We start from the raw sequence: 18,173 nt of genomic DNA, 5'->3' as shown, positions 1-18,173 counted from the left end.
ACTAGGAAGTCACACCATTGTTTCCTACAAGGTTTCTGGAAGGCGGAAAAGCTTTGCTTTCTTAATAGTTGGTTCAGGCACACATGGCCTTCCTACTCACCTTCTGATTCACCCTCGGATACTTAGAGCAGCAAGGCATTAGTTCTTGAGCTACTTAAGAAGGCCTGCTCGGTGAGTAAAGAATTTTGCAAGCAATTAGTGTGACAAACAAAGTTCTACCTGGTGATAGCAAGCCCAAGCCTATGCAGAAGCACCCTTCTTCAGCAGGGCTTGGCGTATTGGGGTTACCCTGCGAATGTCTTTTTTTGGAGGAAAACAAGCAGCACCATAAAGTTTAGCTTGCAGCTTTATAGAGTGATTTCTAAAACATAAGTGGCCAAGCCTGGGGCCCCAAACAACTTCTAGCATGGATGAGACCAGTCATATGTAAAAGCTGCTGGTTATTTTATAAGCAGAGATGCAGGAAAAAGTGTTTCAGATCTCATCCTCCTTAGTTATGTTCATTTGCCTGCCTCAGGAGAAAAAGCACAGAAGGAGCTCATCTTTTCATAAACCCCCCCCGAACTAAAACTGTTTGCACACAGCCCCTCCCTAGTCCAAGTGTGGTTTTGCAAGACAGATGATTGATGTCAAGAGATGGCACCTTATATATAATGAACTCATTCTTCCTTAAAGAAAGGTGCCTTTTAAAGACTTGGCCATGGAGGGAAAAAAGAGGCGAGGCAATCACAGTGTAAACATCCTTTCTCTATCCAGGCCATTATTTCCTTACTGTTCAGGGCACTAAGAAGTTAAAGGCCCAGGACACCTTATCAGAACCTGAGTCTGCCTAGCTAACTTGTGACACCACGTACGCTTTAGTGCTAGGGCTTTTAATTCAGAAAAAAATAATATGAGGGAGAATATGCAGTGCTCTACTGGCATCCTTCCCAGAGAAGCAACTTTCCAGCCGACAGAAGCCCGACAGAAAGAGGCAACCACATGCATGCAATTTCCCACCACATTCTGTCAAGATGACTCAGTTTCCAGCCATTCTGCCACTGCTGACTTCCTACCCTCTCCACTTTGCAAGGGCAGATAACCAAATTAACTTGGGTGGAAAATGTAACGACTAGAACAAAACCTCCAGCTCTGACCAAATTAAATCACAGTGGTTTGCTTAGAAACTGTCTACTTTTTGTAAAAAGCCAACCATAACATTATTTTAGCAAGAAATAATAATTACTTGTCAACTACTACACTTGCATTCATAGGCTCCAGGGCTATTTTTGTATTTTTAAAACTGAATATAGGTTATCGCCAATATTCTGGGATTAATTTTGCCTCACATGGAATTTGTAGTTTTCCTGTAAATTTCTGACCATAAATTTTCTCATAATTTCTCTTGATTCAGCTCCTCCATTTCAGAATAATACATATGTATTTCAGACTTATGCAAAGAGACAGCCTAAAGCAGAGCTGAAGTCATGAATCTGTTAATTCATACTTTTTTTGGAGTGCCAGCAGATGCAATTTTCTTAAAAATAAATCTCTTTTGGGGCACCTGAGTGGCTCAGTTGGTTAAGCGGCTGACTCTTAATTTTGGCTCAGGTCAGGATCTCACAGTTGGTGAGATTGAGCCCTGAGGCTGGTTTTTCACTGACAGCTCAGAGCCTCCTTGCGATTCTCTCTCCCTCTCTCTCTCTGTCCCTCTCCAGCACTACCCCTACTAATTTGGACTTTCCACAGAATTAACCATTTCTATATACATATTATTCTACTAACCTTAAGTGCAGAAGGAAATATACACATACCCAAATCATCCAGGTGGCACTCTCTCATCAGACAATGGGGAGATAAGAAAAGGTGTTCAGGGAAACATATCCTAAATCTCCCAAATACTGACTATATGCTTTCATTTAGTAAATATTTTGTCTTAGGATAGTTTTTTATTTACAGAAAAGTTGCAACGACAATATGGAGAATTCTCGTATGCCCAGTTTCCCTCTTACAAATACCTTACATTAGTTATAATTAGTTAACAGATACTGAGACATTATTATTAACTAAAATTCATACTGTATTCAGATTTCCTTAGTTTTTCCCTAATGCCCTCATCCAAAACGCCATATTACTGCTTAATTGTCATGTTTCCTTAGGTTTCTCTTGGCTGTGCCAGTTTCTCACACTTCCCTTGTTTTTGATGACCTTAAGAGTTTAAATAACTTTTTTAAACGTCTATTTATTTTTGAGAGAGAGACAGAGTACTAGCAGGGTAGGGACAGAGAGAGAAGGAGACACAGAATGTGAAGCAGGTTCCGGGCTCCGAGCTGTCAGCAGAGAGCCTGACGCACGGGCTATGAGATCATGACCTGAGCTGAAGTCGGACGCTTAACCGACAGAGCCACTCAGGTGCCCCTGATGACCTTAACAGTTTTAAGGAGTACTGGTTAAGGTATCTTATAGGATCTCCCTCAATTTGGATTAATCTGAGGTTTTTCTCAAAAGTAGACTGACATTATGGGTTTGGGGAACAAAGACAGTAGAGATTAAGTGCCATTTCATTCACGTCATGTGAAAGGTATATACTATTAACATGATATATCACTGTTGATTTTAACCTTGATCATCGGGCTGAGTGTTTGCCAGGCTTCTCCACTCTGGACTTACTTCTTTTTCCCCCTTCCCATATTGTACTATTGGAAGAAAGTCATTATGTGCAACCCACAATTAAGGAGTGAGAACTGATGCTGAATTATTTGGAAAGCTTCTGCTCAGGAGATTTGTCTATTCTTCATTTATTTATTTACTTATTCAATCGTGTATTTCTATCAGTACAGATATTTATTTTGTACTTTGAGTTAATATAATCCTACTTTATTTATTTTGTTGATCAAATTATTCCATCTTGGGTCATTGGGAGATCTTTCAGTTGGCTCTGGAGTCCCTCTGACATACTCCCACCATTGTGGATGCTTTGAGCACTTCTTCACATCTTTTCAAGCTCCATCTTGTATATTTCCTGCCCTAATCCTAGAATCAGTCATTTCTATAAGGAATCTAGTTCCTTTTCGTTGAAGAATGATATTAGAAACCAAAGCTAGCCACTGGGTGTATATGTTTTTAAATACCTATTACTGGGGCTACATATGACACATTTTGAGAACATTAAAATCAATGAAGGGAGAGTGATGGAAGACTTCCACCTCTACATTTATACTTCAACAGAAAAATTTAGGTAGATTTTCACTTTGGATATTTATTATAATCCAGAAAGAAATGTTACGATCTTTAATTTTAATGCAGTTAAATCAATATGCTTGACAAGGTGGCAAAGCCTAAAATAACTTCTTAATTATATGTTGTTTTTGAGGTTCCTATTTTCTTCAGCAAGAGTGCTATTTTAATCTTTCAAAACAGCATATGTATTCTCAATGCCTTAACAGCAAAATGAAGTCTATATCTAATAACCTGTATGTATGATATTGACATGAATAAAGCCATGAGACCAGAAGCCACCTGCCCCTATTGTTCCAACTTCAATAAGCTGTACATAGAGGGGCTTGATTAAGATTGTCCCTGATGGCTGAGGTCACACTTCAAAATGCTCCACCTCTTGTTTTCCCTCTGGAGTTAGAGGAAGGAGACAGGTGATGGAAACAGGAAACATGAGGACATCAGTGGCAATCAGATACAAAGGTATCAAGCCACACTCAGCCTGGGCCTCTTCCCAGGAACAGATGTCATCAGTCCAGATTATAGGACAACTATCTGAGGATGATCAAGCATGATAAGCATCTGCTCTTTTCAGACTTTAGTACCAGGGCCTCCAAAGACTCTTCCCTACATCTCTTGAGATCTCAACAAACTATGGACCAACAAAGAAGGAAGGCAGCTGGACTCCTGGGGGAGGAAAAGTATTCTCATCCAAATGAGACTTGTTATGTAAGGAAATATTTGGAATTCCACGCACACCTATGATTAGGCTTAAAACATTTGCGTTCATTTTCAGTTGTGCACCTGCATCTCAAGCCAACATAAGCTAGAAGTCTATTAATGCACTTCAGCAATGAAAACACATCTCAGACAAGCTTCTGCCCAAATTCTGTCACTTAGTATTGTTTTCCCATATAATATTTTACTTTAACGAAGTTACAGCTGGGAGAGTATACACAGTATATGTGACAAGAGCAGAGGTTTATCAGTCAGCTGGCATAGTGAAAATATCCACAGGTAGGAAGAAAGTCTGATAGACCAGAGTTCAGGAGTTTTGCCTATATCCCAGTGCCAGTCCAAGAGTCCTGATGCCTCGTTGTGAATCCTGATATTGCTGTTAGCTAGTTCCATTAGCACATGCAAGTTATTTAATATTTTGGAGGCTCCAAATTAACCATCTATTGAATGGCTGGATTTGTTGGATATTACTACTATGAGTCTATAATCTAGTACACTTTATTTCCCAGGCAGGACTGAGAAGGGTAAGTTTAAAATGATCCAAATCAATAGAGTCAAGAAAACAACCAGAGTTCAGGCTATCATGTGGTACTTTTTCAATCGGCTCTCGTCATGGCTGGGTTACAGACGATGCTGAGACTGGAAACCCAGACCTGAAATGAGGAAGGAGGAAGGGGTCTGGACAAGACAAGAGCTGTCACCTTCTGAATTGTTATAGAACAACTGGATGTCTACGTGGACGCAGTAAACAGTGTGTAGGAGTCTTCATGCCTTCATTTCTTAACCCTTACCTCTACGAGCACACTCATGGAAGAGTCACAGGCCAGACACATTTGTTTATGGCAGGTGGTTATTTTGGAAGGTATGTTGCTGTCCCCCCAAAAAGAGAAAGACTGGCAACAGAGAAGTAAGAACCAAGGCCCAGGAGTTACTGCTGTAGAAACTTCCTGGTAGAACAGCAGGATTCTCATTCATGATTCTGAACCTGAGCTTATTTAACAGGTGAAGTGTGTTCTCCTTCCACCCCAGTGCAGATGACATAATTACAGATGTCAGAATTCCTGCTTTGTCCCTCACAGCCCCCTGTTTTCTCTTTAAGAAAGAAATATGCATGGAGAAGAAACCAAACCAGCCTCTGCTCTCCAAAATGATCTATAGTTACTAGTGTTTACCCAAGAATTTCTATGTCAAATGATTTAAAAACCAGAGGAAGCCTTAAAAAAAAAAAAAAAAGCTCAGAGGTTTAATGTATGAGAATGGCATTTCCTGCCAGAAGGGTTTCCTGTTTCAGGCAACCACAGCACCATGTGGTGAAGTGTCCGCTGTGCAGCCGCAGCCTGTGTTCCACACACCACTTCTCTGTTCTACTCACCCTTCCTCCCCGACAAATGTGACGTACAGCTTATTTCTCTGCAAGTCTTTTCTGGAGTAGCCCATAATTTGATTAAAAGCGTCTTCCAGTAAGTGATCTCTTCTGATAATTAACCTGGTCCAGAAAGAGACAATTTGAAAAAAAAAAAAATTATTTCCTAATCCCCATCTACCTAGAACTGGGCAATTTTGATTCAATTTCCACTTGCCATAATTAACTGGGTGAAAACTGGAGTGACTTAATACACTGTTGTCTGCAAATATACACATTTGGCCTTTGCTCTTAACAGTAGAAGTCAAAATTACATAAGCAAATGGTTACCTAAGTGGAGCACTCTACCTACAACACATGAGAACAGCTTGTGCGTCCTTTCTGAATGGTCAAATCAACCTACCCCAGAAGGAAGATGATTGTAAAACAACACAGCCCCAAAGCTTTTGTTTAGTAAAGAAAGGACAGCCCTATGAGGTCATGTTTTAAGCGTGAATGTACCTAGACAAGGAATTCAATTCCTAAGTATGCAGGGAAAAGCTTATCAGAACCAGGAGAAGGAAAAAAAAAATTCTCCATGTTCTCCAAAGAACACACATTTACAACCATGCTTAATTTAATTCTTAAATTAATTGAATCTGAGGTTGCCCAAGTTACAGATACAAATGAATGATACTTGTGGCTGATGATCTACTCGTGAGGATGATAATAAAAGTCCTCCTGAAGCAGATATCAATTTGCCGTTAGCGCAGATATTCACAGAAAGGGAGATAATAGTCTGAATGCCAGGAAGCCTGAGCTCAGGCCGTTCTTAGGTGAAGCATGAGAAAAGTGAAGCTCAAAGCTGATGTGCTTTGACGGTGAGCGAAGTAGGCCCTGTGAATATACTTGAGCAAGCCCTCTCTGTGGGGTGGTGAGCTGGAGACCTGGTTGGGGCGGGGGGGGGGGGGGGGCTCCTGTATCTCCTCCCAGGCACACAGCATCATGGTGTGGCAGTGCAGACACTTTCTCCTCTGCCCTCTCTCAGGTGACATAGTGATCTCCAGTGGGCACGTGGGGCAGCGGTGGAGGTGAGGATGAAGACAGCATGGGTAAGCAGGGAACGAAAATAATTCTAGGCCAAACAGCATGATGATGTCTAATTTCTTCATTTAAAGGTGAGTAAAGAAAGGCAGAAACAACATTCATGACATATTTCATTGGACAAGTGACATTTATTTCACAGAACAAAACAGAGCTGAGCAGTGTTCCTACAGTCAGGTCGGGTCAGGAACCTGTGGGATGAAGGACACTGTGACCGCCTGATGGTTAACAAATATACTATAAGTGAAAACAAAGAGGTACTTTGCAGGAGAAACAAATCAACTTTTTATTTTGCCTATATTTTTACATGGAACGTGGTGTGTGTTTTAAAACCTTAAGCAGAATGGTGCTTAATTCCAGAACTTTGTTTTCCATGATCCTGTAATTCACACATCATTACCAAAATCATTACACTGAGTAAAACAAAGACTGGTCATCGGGAATCACGATCCATTTCCTACATTTCCAACTGTATCCCATCCCTTCACCATCACCCAAGCCTGTGGTTTGTATCACTTTGACTTACTTTAATTTTCCTGGGCCTTGTCCATATCCTTTAGTCTCTAACTTCCTGTAAAAGTTCCTTAGTTTGGCTTCAAAGTCTCTCTTGTAAGGGGCTGGAGCCCGGGCATTGGCACGTTGAGTACCTAGAGCAAACCATAAAAAGAGAAGGGTTCCGGTTTGTGCAATGTCCTGATGTATCACATCAACATGAAGAAAACACTGCCAGGGGGCTGAGACCACAGTCAATAGGTAAAGGGGGGCAATTCTTTTATTGGTTTCACTTTTCACCTCTTCAAGTTGGAGGCTCTCACAGAACTGAACCAAAGTCTTAAGAGATTTCTAAGTGGCATTTTGGTTGAGAATAACAATTCTGTTTGCATAGTTACAATGTGTGTCTGTATGTGTGTGTCAACTATGTTTCCCTCTTCAGTCCAAGCTAATATGAGTCAAACAGAGTTACTCATGTCTGATGGTAACTATTCAGGGTGGAATATCTGCTTGCTGCTGAGATGATACCATGGCAATTACACAGGAAGTTACAATGTGAAAGTATGTGGTATATAAAGCAAGAACAGTGAGTTTCCAGACTTGCCCTATGAAAAATGTACAAAATGTCTTCTAGGTAGGCACTATAACTAAGAATTATTTTAGACTTCTAATTAACATGCTGTTATATTGCAGGGTAGAATAATCTTGATATAAACACAGAATTCAAACATAACTGCAGAGTCACCATGTTTCCTGGCAACCCAAATAATAAATAATAATGCTATTTGTTGAACTCTTAACATGTGCCAAGCACTGTGATCATCCACATCAGTGTGTCTGGGTGGCTCAGTTGGTTAAGCACCCAACTTTTGATTTTGGCTCAGGTCATAATCTCACACAGTTCATGAGATTGAGCCCTGTGTCAGGCTCTGCGCTATCAGAGCCTGCTTGGGATTTTCTCTCTCCCTGCCTCTCCGCCCCTCCCCTATACATACGCTGACTCCCTCTCTGTTTCTCTCTCTCTCAAAATAAATAAACAAACATTTAAAAAATAAAGATTTTTCATATGTCATCCAGCAGTAAGTTTCATTAATAAAGTATAAGAGCAACATAGTTTGTTCCTCTTTCTATAGAAAAATCTAGCTTGGTGCCACAAAGTGGCTAACCAAGAAGCTGGGACACAAAATTGATGATAAATATGGGAATCAGACGCAGAGCCATGACAAAACACTGAACATTTCCATGAAATATTTCACAACACGATGAAAGGAACCAGAAAACAAAAATTGTGAAGTCTTGTGCATGCCATATAAGCTCATTAAATATTTCTTTTATGAGCCAACTAAGATTATTGATTATTCATTTCTAATACTGTGTTAGGTTCAGCAACATATGCACGAAAGGTGGGGCTGCTGAAGTAGATATTTTCATTAAGAAGACAGAAATAAAACATATCAGTTACATAAATAATTGAGTCCTAAACCAGGTGGTGAACAAACTATAAAGCAGAGGAGACAAAACTATAGCCTTAGGGCTGTACCTGGCTCTAACAAGCTATTTTGCTTGGCATATAATTGTTCTTAAAGATTTTAAATTAACTACGAACATTTAAATATCAGGAGATTTCAAGTAAAAAACAAAACAAATTTTCTCTTGTATTTCATTTGAGATCAGTGTTACAGAAAAGTGATAGTAAATAAGGGTAAGTAGAGATGAAGATGGAAAAGATCATCAGAAAGAAGCTTTACTGGAGGCAGGCCTCGTAAACAGAGAAGAGCCCATATCGTACGCTGGGGCAGGGGAGCAATCACTGGGAGAAGCCCTGTGTGCATGTCTGGAAGACCACTAAGGAGACCCTGCTAACTCAGAGCACAGGGGAGTGTGAGGAGTCACTGGGACATTTAATCAGACAGTTGGAGGCAAATTATGTGAGGATTTTTTTTAAAAAACCTAGCTGAGGAGTTTGGGCGGGATGCAGGGAGCAGTAGGAAGACTTTAGAGTTTCCTGAGCTAGGGAGGAACATAACTCATGGTGCAAATTTTTTAAATGTTTATTTATTATTCTGAATGAGTCGGGGAGGGGCAGAGAGGGAAGGAGAGGGAGAGAATCCCAATCATGCTCAGCACTGTCCGGCAAGAGCCCCATGTGGGGCTCGATCTCATGAACCGTGAGATCATGACCTGAGCCGAAATCAAGAGTGGCACGCCTAACCGACTAAGGCACCCAGGTGCCCCAATACATGGTGGGTTTTTTTAAGCAATGGTTTTCCGAGTGTGTTAAGTGGATTCAGGGTAGGAAGGAAGGGAGGAATCCAAAGGGAGGGGACCCAGTTAGGAGTCGCTGCAGCCATGGAGGCCTGAGGAGAGTGTGGTGACTCTGAGAAACATTTGCAGTGTGAAATAAGGATTGCCAACAGATAAGTACGGAAGACAAATAGGAAGCTCTGATGGTAACGTAAAGTTTTTAAACAAGAACAGTAACTGTCATTTGTTAAGTGCCTGCTATGCATTAGAAACGATGCCCTTTACAGAGAGGATTTTGGGAAACACAAGCTTATGAAGCAGGCATTATAATTATCATCATCATCACCACTTTGTAACTAAGGAAACGGAAGTCATATGCCAGTGAATGGTAGGTTTGGGATTTGAGCCAGGTCTATCTGACGCTAAAAGCAGTATGGAAAATGCTAGTAGACACAGGCACATGAAGCTTTATACATATTATGCTGCCGACAAGAGCTGTTCCGGTGGGTATTCTCCACAGGCACTTGACAACACAGTACTGGAGCTGCAGTGGGAGACCCGGACCACACCCATGCATTAAACGAGTTAGTGTACATAAGGTACTTTGTGAGGCTCCTTTGCGTAAGTGTTAGCTGTTACTGATATTATCTATATACAAGTGAATACTAAAGACGTGGGGAAATGTGATAGGGTGTTAAGAATGGATTTTTAAAAAGATTTTATTCTTAAGTAATACACTTAACATGGGACTCAAACCTATGACTCTGAGATCAAGAGTCACATGCTCCACCAACTTGGTCAGCCAGGCATCACAAAAATGGATTTTAATAGAATTGGCTATTGATCAATGATTTGTCCAGAGGTCGGTTTGCATGTTTATGAATCTTTTAGCCAAAGAGCTAAGAACTGGGTCATAAAGGCAACAAATAAACTTGACCTTATCAGTTCTAGGATACAGATGAGGCTCCTAGGAAGTGCTTCTCAATCCTGACTATACATTGGAATCACTCAAGAAGCTTTAAAAAAAATCCCAATGTTCAGGCCACACCCAAGGCACGTTACATCCGAATCTGTGTGGCGGGACCCAGGTATAAGTGTTTTATGCAGCCCTTCAGATGACTCCGACTGTGCAGCCAAGGTTGAGAACCATTATCCCCTACAGGAAGGTCAAATGTAACCAATGAAACATCTGGGCAACATCCAGAGACCCACACAGAGGCAATGCTTCCTGTGTATCTGAAAGGCACCATTTGCAACATAAAGGAACATGATCTCCACCAACATAAGGTTCCTCTCTTGGATGGCTGAGGGACAGGGCAGTGGGGCACAGGGCCATTAAGGGGTGGCATCATAAGTCTGTTGGTGCTGCAGTCTGAGAAACTGTAAGCTAGTAAACCCAGACAGCTCAGAAAACAGCCGTCATGAATCAGCTTTCAAGAGCACAGTCATTAATAGGGAAGAGGAAAAAGAAAAACAAAAGACTGAATAAAAATCTTTCAGGACTCAAAAGAAACATGATTCTAAAGTTGATTGCTTAAAATAAAAGCACGTATACTATTGCTGTATAATTTGAGACGTTAAAAGGATGTGGGAAATGCCATAATGCATTCCATCACTATCAATACAGACACTGAATAAAAATTAGCTCTGACTCCACTTATGCTCTAGGTAAAGAGATTCAGTTACAGAGACTCTGGAGACAGAAACTGTTAAATGCAAAAATTCCTTTGCTAATAGTTCTATTATGAAAAAATCATTTATGCGTTACTTCATGGTTTAAAAATTATAATAAATTATGCTCCTGGCCCTTGTCAAGTTCCTAATGCAAGTCAGTGTCACTGCCAAGACATTCCAGAGCAGGAACGATGTTACTTCCACTTTAGACATAAAAAATGATCTTGGAAGATTGAGCTAATAGAATGTATGGGAACCATAGCTGCAAGTAAAGTTCTAGGATATAATACTCCTATAGAGAGTAACTTTATGGTCTTTATGGTCTTAAAAAAGAAAATTGGATACAAAAAAATCAATGTTACATTTAGGAAGTGATAAATACGTGACTGACTTCATGGACAGGCAGCATTACATTAATTATTTGCAGGAAAAAAGATATTAGGGTTTTTTTTCTTTATCATTGCTAGGCAGAACTAAAGTACTTCTATAAAGTATGGTACTATTTCCATTTACCATTACAAAATTGCATAATCATATACAAACTAAAGAATTCTACCTGACAAAATACTTCAGGCAATAGAAATAATTTAGCATCAAACCACTAGGAAGTCTGGGTCATCTGGATTCCAGGTGTGCCACCAGGATCCCGGATTGCTTTGATGACTAGCACTCACTCTACACTGGATGGGATGGACATGTAGCACTCACTCTACATGTCTAATCCAGCATGTCTCTGGGCTCTGGACTTGGATGGCTCAAAAGTTTATTTCTTTTCTGGTTCACTTTCTAAAAAGGGTCTCTATGACTTTTTAAAAAATGTATTATTATTATCATCATCATCATTATTATTTTACAATTCCTTGTTAGTGAGTGAAAACAAACTATCAAGCATTACAATAATTTCTGGAAAACTCCATCTTCTGGAACATAGCTCCACAATGAAAATTAATGTGAAAAAACATCTCCAAAATGGCTGCCACAAAGCAGAAGCACTGAAGTCCTTGCATTTTTGCTTTATTCTCTAAGAGCAATAAAAGGCTCTAGGTCACTGTTTGAGCTTGCTGATGCTTGTAGTTACATACTATTTACTTTTAAAAACCAACCTGATAAGCCGATTTTCTCAGTCCTTGCAAATCAGAAGATATTTATTTATTTACTTTAAAATTTATTTTGAGAGAGAGAGAGAGAGAGAAGAAATGGGAGAGGGGCAGAGAGAGGGGGGAAAAGAGAATCCTAAGCAGATTCCACATTGTCAGCACAAAGCTCGATGTGGGGCTCGAGATCATGACCTGAGCCGAAGTCAGATGCTTAACCGACTGAGTCACTCATGTGCCCCAGAAGAAATTTATTAAAAAGGAAAGCATAGGGCATGCCAGTAACAGGCATTCTCTTACAGTATAAAGGGTTGGGGACAAGGGAGACTAAAAATAACAATAGAACAAAAATAAAACACCCATATATTGTGACAGAGACCATATTTGGCTTTCCCTCATTCTCTGGAGTCACAGCCCCTCTATCTCCACCCAGCCAAGGACCATCCTTCATCTGTACTTGGTGCCTAGCTCATCTTTGTGGAGCTGAGCAAAGAGAAAGAACACTTCTTCTAAAAACAAGTACACCTGACACTTGAACAACAAAGATTAATAACTGGATCCTCTAATATGTGGATTTTTTTTTCAACAAATAGAGTATAGAACTATAGTATTTTCTCTTCCTTATGATTTTCTTAATAACATTTTCTTTTCTCTTGTGTACTTTAGTGTAAGAATGTGGGATATAATACATACAACATACAAATTACGTGTTAATCGACTGTTTATGTTATGGGTGAGGCTTCCTGGGAACAGTAGGCTATTAGTAGTTAAGTTTGGGGGGAAGTCAAAAGTTATATGCAGAGTTTTTACTTCACAGGGGGCTCAGTGCCCTTAGCCCCCACAATGTTCAAGGTTCAAAGGCATAAAGCTACTTCAGGCTGTGGTCAAGATGGAGGAAGAGTGGAAAAAAGGGGAGAAAGGAGAGAGAGAGAGAAAGAGAAAAGAGCAGGAGATAAATAGCAGCCAAGATGATAAGACTTTGGAGGGAGAGAGAGGGGAAAAGAGGGCCCTACGGGGTCTCACTGTGTGGGGGGAGAAATAATTCCCTCTCAAAGCCATGCTTTCAAGACAACCTTTAGCAAAGAACCACATGGCTCTTCTGTGCTCTCTGGTCTGTTTGTTTAATTCTGTTGAGTGTGACCTGCTACTGGTCTATGGTCCCGGTTTAGTCAAGTAATAAGAGCTCTGTATGATGATGCCCCTGAACCATGAAATATCCTCAGTGTACTGGGTATAGGGAAGCAGAAATAAATATAAAGCATTTATGAAAGAGTTTCAGCAAGTGGGTTAAACAAATTCTCTGACATTTAGTCATAGCTTTGGTTATGTGGAAAATTCACATAAGTGAGCACATCTTCAATAATATTAGATAAATTAGGTGTTATTGCATTTAAATTCCTAGAAATGTAGACTTACAAAAGGTCCTTAAATAAACTTCTGGGTCCCATATTTGGTATAATGAACTGTATAGTGTTTGGAAAGACTTTTCCCTTCTGGCATGGCTAAGGTCGGGATTGGCATTATAACGGTCCTAGAAAAACAAACCTTCACATTCCAAAATTTTGACAAATTTTAGGTGAGCACTCTAACAGCTGCAAAAAGCAGCAAGTCAAAGTTTCCGAAGCCCCTCTCTCTTCTGCACTTGAAAAGACATGTAAATATGCTCAAAATGAGGAAAAGTGCACAGAGTTTACCAGGTCTCTAAGGCGTTCTGAAAGATCATTCAGATTTATTATTGTCATAATTTTCACAATATGATCCTCATCCGACTAAAAGAGATGAAATTCTAGTCATAAGAAGGACGAATAGACCACTTAAAAAATCTGTTTGAAACGTTTTTCACAAAAAAACTTCAGGAAAGTGGCAGGAGAGGCTATTTTACTCCAAAAATTGGAAGATTCCTCCACAGGGTAAATGAGGCTAGCTAGTCTTGGCCTTATAATATCATGTGGAATTAGTTACAGTAACATCCATCGATATCAGACAGTTCATCCCAATTTTAAGATCAAATAAAGCCCCCTGAAACTGAGTAGGTCAAAAATGTGGAGATGATTCTCCCTGAAAATTAAAAACACCACAAACACTGCTAGCAATTTAAGATATATTTGGGTTCCACATATATTTGGAAAATGTTAGACCCTGTGCTTCCAGAATGCATTTTTACTACCAACATGGATTAGTCATATATATTTGTGATGTTAAATGAAAAGGAGCTAACTTAGTCACTATGTGGAATGTTCATGTAGTCTCAAAGAATATCCAGCCAGTCTCCAAGAGCACACACCTTTGTAGGGCTCGGAAAGGACAGAATCTGTTGATCTACCTTTTTACTGGAGAGGATGGGCTGCAGAAAAGCCCTGGGAAGGAGAGCCTTGACTGAAATAAGCAGTTATCCATACAGCTTCATTTCTTTTTTTTCCCCATTTATAAATATTTATTTATTTAATTTGAGAGAGAGAGGAGAGAGAGAGAGTTAGAGAGAGCGTGCACATGAGTGGTGGAGCGACAGAGAGAGAATCCCAAGCAGGCACTGTCAGTGCTACAGAACTCAATGAGGGACTCCATCTCACAATGGTGACATCATGACCTGAGCCTAAATCAAGAGTCAGATGCTTAACTGACTGAGCCACCCAGATGCCCCTCAGCTTCATTTCTTTAACCATAAAGCATCAGGTAAAGGGACAATCCATTTAAACTCCATCATAATTTCTAGCTAAGATAAGGCCCAGTCAGAATGATTAAATACCTAGGCAGCCAGCTCTGCAAATCAGGGAGAAATGAATTCATATTTTCCAGTTACTAATGGTTTAAACATTGACAAACTACACTTCTCAGGATCAGATTTCCAGAAAGAAAGAAAAGGGGGATAAATTAACATTTATTGGATGATTGTTATGTTGCAGGCAGCAGGCACAGTATTCTCCTCCAAGTAACCATGGGAGGTGAGTACTATTCTCATTTTATAGAAAAACAAATTCAAGCTCAGGGAAGGAAGCAAACTGTTCAAAGTCACACACAGTTGGTAAAGTCTGAGGCCAGCTCTGAATTCCATCCATTTTCCCCCTACATCTTTAAACTTACTTGAAGCATCATATACTTACGTCTCTTCCTGGATCATCAAAATAGATGACCGTACTTTGTTCCAAAGTTGGCCTTCACTTTTGTCTCCGGTGTCTGGCCTTCCCATGGGTCTCTTGTATGATTGCTCTCCAACAAACTAGTTTCCTTACACCCACATCTTCTGACCTCTGCACACACACATGCTCAACGTCTCCATCTTAAAACCTCTTTCTTAACGCATCTTCTCCTTCTAAGTACTGTCCTATTTTCCTTTTAAGTTTCTTACCCGCATACTTCATGAAAGCATATTCTATACTCTTGGCTTCTCCTTTACATCCTATATCATTCTGCAACTGGCCACACTGCAGTTTATAACCACTTATGTAATAGAAACTGCTCTGGCAAAGGCCATTTATAACTTCATGACTTTAAAATCCAATGGTCTCTTCTCAGGCCTTATCCTTCTTGAATGCTTTGAGGATTTGGCCACACTCTCTACTCCTTGAAGCATGGCTTTCCTGAAAAGACTTTCCTTTTTTTTTTTTTTTTTTTACATTTTATTTATTTTAATGTTTTTTTCTTTTTTTAACTTAATGTTTTATTTATTTATTATTTTTTTTTACAAATAGTTTATTGTCAAATTAGTTTCCACATAACACTCAGTGCTCATCCCCACAAGTGTCCTCCTCCATGCCCATCCCCCCTCCCCCCAACATCCATCAGTCCTCAGTTTTTGTCAGTATTCAAGAGTCTCTCATGGTTTGCCTCTCTCCCTTTCCCCCACCATTTCCGCCCTTCTTCTCCCCCTTGTTCCTCCGTCAAGTTCCTCCTAATCCTCCTATACGTGCAAACATATGATATTTGTTCTTCTCTGCCTGACTTATTTCGCTCAGCATAACACCCTCAAGGTCCATCCATGTTGCTACACATGGCCAGACTGAAAAGACTTTCCTAATTATCTTCTAAAATCCATTGGCTCTCTTTCTTTCGTTTGCTCCTCTATCTCAGCCCATCCCTTAAATAGTGGAGTTCCTCAATGTTATCATCCTCTGGTTTCTCTTCTTTCCATGGGCTTGTCCTCCCTTAGTTCTTCTAATTTGCCTTGGGCTTCAATAGCCACCAGCATTATCTATATGCCTGGCCACCAACATCTCCTGAGCTCCATGATTATCTTTTCCCCAGATGTCTTTGGTGTCTCTAATTGGATGGCTCAGAGATTCCTCAACAAACCATGTCCAAAACTAAACTCATCTAACCTCTCCCTCCCAGTCTAATCTTTTTCTTTTCCTAGCCAATAGTGTTGCCCTCTGCCTAGTAGCTTAGGTGGTGGAAACTTCAGAATCTTCTCTACCTGGATCCAAAGTCCTGGTGTCTCTAACTCCTACATATCCTTTGACTAATTTCTGTTTCTCCATCACCTCTAATCCAGCCTTTTAGCAGGTCACCCAGATTAATGCCACAGCCTCCCACGTGGCTTCTCTGACTCTATTCTCTTGTCCTCTTTTAAATGTTTATTTATTCTTTTTGAGAGAGAGAGAGAGAGAGAGAGAGAGACAGAGCATAAGCAGGAGAGGGGCAGAGAGAGAGGGAGACACAGAATCTGAAGCAGGCTTCAGGCTCCGAGCTGTTAGCACAAAGCCCGACACGAGGCTTGAACCCATGAGCCACGAGATCATGACCAGAACCGAAGGTAGATGCTTAACCGACTGAGCCACGCAGGCCCCCTCCATTCTCTTGTCTTCCAATCCATCCTCCATATTGCCACCAAGCTGATCATTGTAAAATAGAATATTCCTCTGTTTTTAAATTTTCAGTTGCTCCAAATGGACTACAAAGTAAGCCTTCAATGGCTAACTGGCCCTAGCCTATCTTTCCAACCTGAGCTTTGAGAACTTGCTCTTACTTGTATCTATTAATTGGCCTAAACTACTTCCATGCTTCTGACCATGCTTCTGAGACTCAGCTTATGTTCCTCATTCACCCAGAACACCTTTCTTCCTTTGGCCCGCCTTCATCATCCTTCAAGGCTCCCTCCATATCTAGTGTCTTCATCTTTCCCCAAATACTCACTCCCAGTCTTGAAGGAAAAAACCATTCCCATATCTGTGTTCCCATACCTCTCTTTATTAGAGAACTAACCACAGGGCTTTATAGGGTCATTTGTTGACTCATTGCCCCACCACAAATCCTTCAAAGGCAGAGACTGTATTATTCATCTTTGTAGCACCAGAGTCCAATTCTGTGCTTGGATCATAGTTGGATGCTCAATAAATCTGTGTTAAAAGAACAAATTAATAGACCTTTTCCTGTTTGTGGTATTCAATTAGGCGGTAGCTTCATTATCATAGGATTTGTGAAAACATGTCATATATCAAAGACCATAGAGTAGCTTTAAGTGACACATATGGAGGTTGTATTCCTATTAAAATAGATTTAAATCTGATAGCTATTAAAGTGTAAACAATACATGGCCTATAACAAAAATAAATACAGCTGATGTTCTGTCAACATTATGACTACTTTCCTTTAAAAACTCATCTCCTAAACTGCATTTTCTACTATTCATTCATCCATCCTTCCATTCACTGCTTCATTCATACCATATCTCTTTCAAAAAAGGATTTGAACTTAAAAATTTCAGTTTGTTGGGGGCGCCTGGATGGCTCGGTTAAGTCTCTGACTCCTGATCTTGGCTCAGGTCATGATCTCTTTCTGTCCCTCTCCAGCTTGTGTGTGCACTCTCTCTCAAAATAAATAAATAAACTTAAAAATGTATACAAACTCTAGTTTATTTTCTCTGTCAATATGTTCTATCTACCCAAGTGTCTCCAGTCTTCCTATCTAATGCGGTTAGTGATTACTGCAGTAAAAACTATCAACTAATTTTATGTTATTTCTTGAAAATAAAGATTTTTTTTATTAGAATAAGATTTCTAACTGGAACTTTTTAAATCCCAAAGCTAACATAACATTTTGTGTCCTGATATGTTCCAATATATATTAGGCACAAAGTAAATCCTGTATCTGAGTAGATCACACTGCTAACATTTATAACCCTATTCTGGAATGTCATTATCTTCCTCTCAAAACTAAGTGCCATGGAAACAAGCCACACAAAGTGCCACACAACACGTATTTGTACTACTAGAGATGTACCCAAAGTGTTCCTTTACTCTTTGAAAAGGAGTACTCTTCAGAGTACACTTCTCGGAGGACTCAGAGGACTCACT

The 18,173-nt window shown here is 40.0% G+C and overlaps 1 protein-coding gene across 1 annotated transcript in view; it reads right to left on the bottom strand.

The window, feature by feature from the left end:
* The window catches only part of HECW2 (HECT, C2 and WW domain containing E3 ubiquitin protein ligase 2), a 232,044-nt gene that overhangs the window by 33,792 nt on the left and 180,079 nt on the right, over positions 1 to 18,173 (bottom strand). Inside the window, exons 19-20 of the mRNA XM_039248971.1 lie at positions 6,906 to 7,026; positions 5,306 to 5,419 (exon numbers count right to left, since the gene is read on the bottom strand). Coding sequence (XP_039104902.1) covers positions 5,306 to 5,419; positions 6,906 to 7,026 — 235 coding nt within the window. The remainder of the gene's footprint in view (positions 1 to 5,305; positions 5,420 to 6,905; positions 7,027 to 18,173) is intronic.

Source organism: Hyaena hyaena, unplaced genomic scaffold, assembly GCF_003009895.1.
Source record: "Hyaena hyaena isolate Hyena2069 unplaced genomic scaffold, ASM300989v1 scaffold_325, whole genome shotgun sequence".
Classification (NCBI taxonomy): domain Eukaryota; kingdom Metazoa; phylum Chordata; class Mammalia; order Carnivora; family Hyaenidae; genus Hyaena; species Hyaena hyaena.
This window is presented reverse-complemented; position numbering and strand designations above follow the sequence as displayed.